This window comes from Otolemur garnettii, unplaced genomic scaffold, assembly GCF_000181295.1.
Source record: "Otolemur garnettii isolate 467f Iridium unplaced genomic scaffold, OtoGar3 scaffold00058, whole genome shotgun sequence".
Taxonomy (NCBI): Eukaryota; Metazoa; Chordata; class Mammalia; order Primates; family Galagidae; genus Otolemur; species Otolemur garnettii.
This window is the reverse complement of record NW_003852453.1, coordinates 9,403,678-9,408,615: the sequence shown is the minus strand read 5'-3', so window position 1 is coordinate 9,408,615 and position 4,938 is coordinate 9,403,678. Positions and strand designations below refer to the sequence as shown.

The window sequence follows — 4,938 nt, the reverse complement described above, 5'->3', positions numbered from 1 at the left end:
GGACGAGTCTAGGAGTAGCCAAACAACCCCATCCTTGATTATGCACTGTGCCTGTTGGGGTCCCAGAACCACCCCCACCCCAGCCTGGGCCCACACTCACGTTGCGGAACTCTCGGAAGGGCACGAACTGCACAATGTCCCGGGCTGCCTCCTCCCCTGTGTGAGAGCGCAGCATGCGGCTGTCCCCGTCCAGGAACTCCATGGCAGTGAAGTCAGCATTGCCCACGCCCACGATGATGATGGACATGGGCAGCTTGGAAGCCTGCACCACGGCGTGCCTTGTCTCCTCCATGTCGCTGATGACGCCGTCCGTGATGATGAGGAGGATGAAGTACTGCTGCAGGGAAGGGGTCAGCGAGCACTCAGCAAGGCCCTCAGGCCCCTGGCACCCCTCCTGCTTCCCTTTTTCCCTTAGTCCCCCAAGCCCACCAACTCTTCTGCTACCTACCCCGCTGTAGCCAAGTCCTAGTCACCTTCCCAAGCATCCTGCTCTCAGCACCCTGCAGACATCAGGAAGTGCAAGCTGTTCTCTGCTGCCATGAGTGTCATCTGAGACACCCCTCTTGTGGCCTTTGAGAGCGCTGAACTCTATGCCTGGCTTTGCAAGTTGTTATGCAATGGGACTTTGGGCAACTGACTCAATTCTATGCCTCAGTTTCTTCATCTGCAAAGTGGGAGCTGCTGCACCTATCTCAGGTAACATGCCTGACACGTGGCACTGGCTCGGTCACCTGCTTTCCTGCCATGCCCATGGCTGGTGCAGGAGGACTCTGGCTGACAGACTCTGTGACCAAACCCACCCCCACCCCGTCCCCTACTCAACCCATCTGAGGTACCTCACAGGAGCTAAGATCAGGTCATCTGGGCCAGTGCTTTTGGGAGTGTGGGACTTTGCTGGCATACAGGTGGGTTTGGGTCACATTCCAGACACAGCATTGAACACCATCGAGTCACAGTGGGGAGAAAGTGCAGTGGTCTTTCAACTGTATGAACTGTACCCAGGAGAAAGTCCTAGCTTGGTACTACTGTGTCTATAACACTCGTTTAACATTCATTCACCTTCCTTATCAACAAAGAAGGCAGGGAGCCTAGAGCTTGAGGAGACCACAGTGCCCAGCAGGACTCTGGTACCACTGTACAGTTTGTTGTGTTTATTTTTGTGACTCTCTATTCAGATAGCAAGTGATACTGTTTCTTTTTTTTTTTTCATTTACAGTAGGCTATAAAGTTTCTTTATAAATTATAATTGTAAAAAAAAAACTGAATAATTAGTGTGGGGATATGTGGACAAAGTACAAACCATGAAGGTGGAGGTGAGTGGATGATGCTCCAGAAAGCTCACAGGAGGGTCCTGTAGGTAGAGCCCAGGACCCCATGCTGGCTGAGATCTCATTTTCAACTACGTTCTGTCCTTAGCACTCTAGAGTCCCCTTTGGGGAAAATCAGATTTGCCCATCCATTAAATAAACCAGTCAGCCCTATGGTCCTAGTATTCTGTTTGAGGCTTCTGCCTTATAGTCTGATTCTTAGACAAAGAAATTGGAGCCCAGACTACTCAAGGTCATGGAGCTAGGGAGGGTGTCATGCCAGAACCCAGGATAGCATGTGGCCCACCTTCCCATCCAGGAAAGCTGCCTGTGCCCTGGGTACATGTGGAGCACACAAGCTCAGTCCCCAGGGTGCCTTGCTCCCCTGTGTCCCCTACCCTAGCTGCAAACCACGGAGGGAAGGAGCGGAAGGGCCACGTGGAAACCTGGACCTCACCGTGCTCACCCCAGCTCCAGGCAGTAGTTGAGCTCCTGCATGGCGCCTTTAAGAGACCAATCCCTTGGCTGGAAAACCTGTTGCCATGGAGATGGCAGCCTGAATTCCACAGTGGAGGGCTGCTGCTGCCAGCCCCCCATCCCTATGAGGGACCTCATAAGCCCACCCAGACCCTGTCCTCCCACAGCCCACCCTTATTCCAGGGCTCCTTCCTTTAGGTGGCCTCTAACCCTACCCCAGTCCCACCAGAAATGGTCCAGGGCAATGTTTCTAGGACACCTAAACTGACAGGGGGACAACACTAAGAGATCTGGCAATGAGGAAAGCAAAGAATGCTTGACGTTGGCCCCATCAGTCAGTGGGTGGCACCCGTCCGCATGTTCCTTTCAGCTCAGACAGGTGGTCCCCTTCCTCGTCCCTATTGGCTTTCCCATTTCCATCAGCCACATGTCTAGGAGACTTGCAGGGCTCAAGCCTTGCAGCCTGCCACCCCAGAGAAATGGAGCAGACAGGGCCCAGGCTCCGCTCCTATGTGACTTCAGGTACCAGTGGACAGAGTGAGGCTGTAACACACAATGACAGTGTGTGCACAGATACTCCCTGTAATCCTCACACTGTGAATCCCATTTTAGAAATGAGAAGATGTTTCAGAGAGATGAAGTGAATTATTAAAAGGCCTGAGAGTTGGGAACTGGCACAGTCCAGATTCGAACTCAAGTCTGGCTGATGCTAAAGTTGAGATTCTTTTAGGCCAGCACAGTGGCTCACGCCTGTAATTTTATCACTCCAGGAGACCAAAGCAGGTGGATTGCCTGAGTTCACAGGTTTCAGAGCAGCCTGAGCCAGAGCGAGACCTTGTCTCTAAAAATAGTTGGGCATTGTGGCAGGTGCCTATAGTCCCAGCTACTTGGGAGGCTAAAGCAAGAGAATCACGTTAGCCCAAGAGTTTGAGGTTGCTGTGAGCTATTATGCCACAACACTCTACTGAGAGTGACAAAGTTGAGACTCAAAATAAATAAATAAATAAATAAAGTTGGGGCTCTTTCCATGGGGTCCTCTTCTACTATCCTCTGGCACCAGTGGCTTATCATTTCTCTAGCAGTGGAGCCTGGCTGAGAGAAGCTCTCCTCTCACCCACCCAGCACCCTGATGTGTGAGGGCCTGATGTCCAGAATAGTGCCCTACCCTCACTCTGTCCCAGCCAGCAGCCAGCTACATGCCTGTACCCATGTACCTGGCTTCAGCTGTTGCCCAGCTATGCCTCAGGGCTGGCAGCCTGGGCCTTGGCAGTGGAAGTGCAGCTGACACTTGCCCAGCCTTTATGGAGCCAGAGTTGTCCAGGAGCTTCAAAGCTCCCTTGCAACCCCAGGGGTCTGTGGTTCTAGCCCCAAAATGGAGGTGGGGGTGCTCTAGGTAGGGAGAATGAGAGGCAGAATTGGGTGAGAAGGGGCTCTGCAGCCCTGCTGTCCCTGCAGTTGATCTTGGTCCACTGTACCCCTGGGGTTTCCACCTCCAGAAATAGCCAAGCATAGGTCGAATCCTAAAACCCAAACTCTAAATACATTTCGAGGATGAACTATGTCGTGCCTCTACCCAGAGGTTCTTCACGTTTCTAGGGCTGTAAATAGCTGCGTAATGCATTTAATGTGTGATTTGATTTATAAGAAATTGACTTGACCACAACAGTTCCAGGCAGTCTGAAGTCGCTGTACTCACTCCCTAGCTTATTTCTGAGAAGGTGGCTGCCAGGGGCCCTTGGGGTGGAAGTGGGGGAAATTCCTAGGCTACTGGCTGCCTCCCAGCTCCCTCTCCACTGGGATGCCAGACCACCTAGGTAACCAAAATGAAATGGGCCATGGCAGCAAAGCCTAAGTCTTACATGCCAGGTTGGAAAAAAGGATGAAGGCCCACAACGGGAGGGCCCCCAGGCCTGCCCAAACCTGCTCACTAACCCCCCGCGGCTCCCTACTGCCCTCAAGAAAAAAGCCAGATCCCTTGATGGCATCTCAGGCCCCCAGTGGGACCTCACACCCCCCTTGCACTTTTTTTATGCCACACTCCTCCCTTCAACTATGGCAGTCACGCTCCAAGCCTGTAGGCCTTTGCATGTATTGTTCCTTCTGCCTAGGGACAGCCCATGCGCACACACCTTTTATGAGGCTAACTCTTAAACATCCTCCACGTTTCAGCTCCATGTTGCTTTCCCAAGAAGCCTTCCTGGAGTGCCCTGTCTGGGTTGGGTACCCCCTTTGTGATCCTGTCCTCCCATCACCAGAGGTTTGACCATACTGTATCACAGCTGCTGCCTCCTGGCCTGGCTTTGGGTGAGCAGAAGCTAAGTCTATCTTGTTCATCCTGGGCTCCCCGGCACTGTGCAGAAGTGTGCCCGGTACAGATGTACTAAGGGAATGAATGGGAGAGTGCAGGCTGCCTGGAGAGATGCTTCCACCACCTGCTCTCCATTTCCTGTATGTGGGTGTGCATCAGTGCACATATGTCTGGGGACAGGAAGGGTGAAGCCACACCAAATATTCCCCCCCAAACCAAAAGACAGCTGAATAAAAGCATCAGATAATCCACAAATTACTTCCTTTTGCTTTGAGCTCAAATGTGCTCAGCATCACCAAATGCTAGCCCAAGAGGTGTCCTGAAAAGATTTGTGCCAGACATCATGCTGTACATTTTATATGCCTAACCTTTTGAATCATCACAACGCTTCTAGAAAGGTAGGGACTGTTTTCATCATTCCTGTTGTACAGGTGAGGAACCTCGAGTTCAGAGTTCAAGATACCTACCTTGGGTCACACAGCTAAGAAGTTGGGTAGCTAGGATTTGAACCTCAGAGCAAGAGGCTGAGCCATCAGGCAGCCCTATCCACCTTGGGTGCACCCTGAGACCGGGAGATAATGTAAGGCAGTGGGTAGAGACTGGGTGCACCTGCTCCTGTAGGTCAGAGATGCTTGGAGATCATAGCCTAGAGCTTTCTGAGCATAGAGAAGCAGGGAGAGGCCTTTCCCCTACCCACAGGCTGGAGGACCAAGTCAAGACAGAGTGAATGAGATCTCCAGAGGATAAGGACTAGCTGCCCCTGACTTTGACATCTCCTTTTGTTCAGAGAAAGGCCCATGTTCTTTTCTCCAGTGGGGCTCTCAGCAATGTTCCTCAGGAAAAAAA

The 4,938-nt window shown here is 52.0% G+C and overlaps 1 protein-coding gene across 2 annotated transcripts in view; it reads right to left on the bottom strand.

Moving 5' to 3' along the window:
• CPNE2 (copine 2) overlaps positions 1-4,938 on the bottom strand; it is a 46,898-nt gene that overhangs the window by 1,637 nt on the left and 40,323 nt on the right. For both annotated transcript variants that reach the window (XM_012806840.2, XM_012806841.2), the window contains one exon: positions 101-337. In XM_012806840.2, the coding sequence (XP_012662294.1) occupies positions 101-337 (237 nt within the window). The remainder of the gene's footprint in view (positions 1-100; positions 338-4,938) is intronic.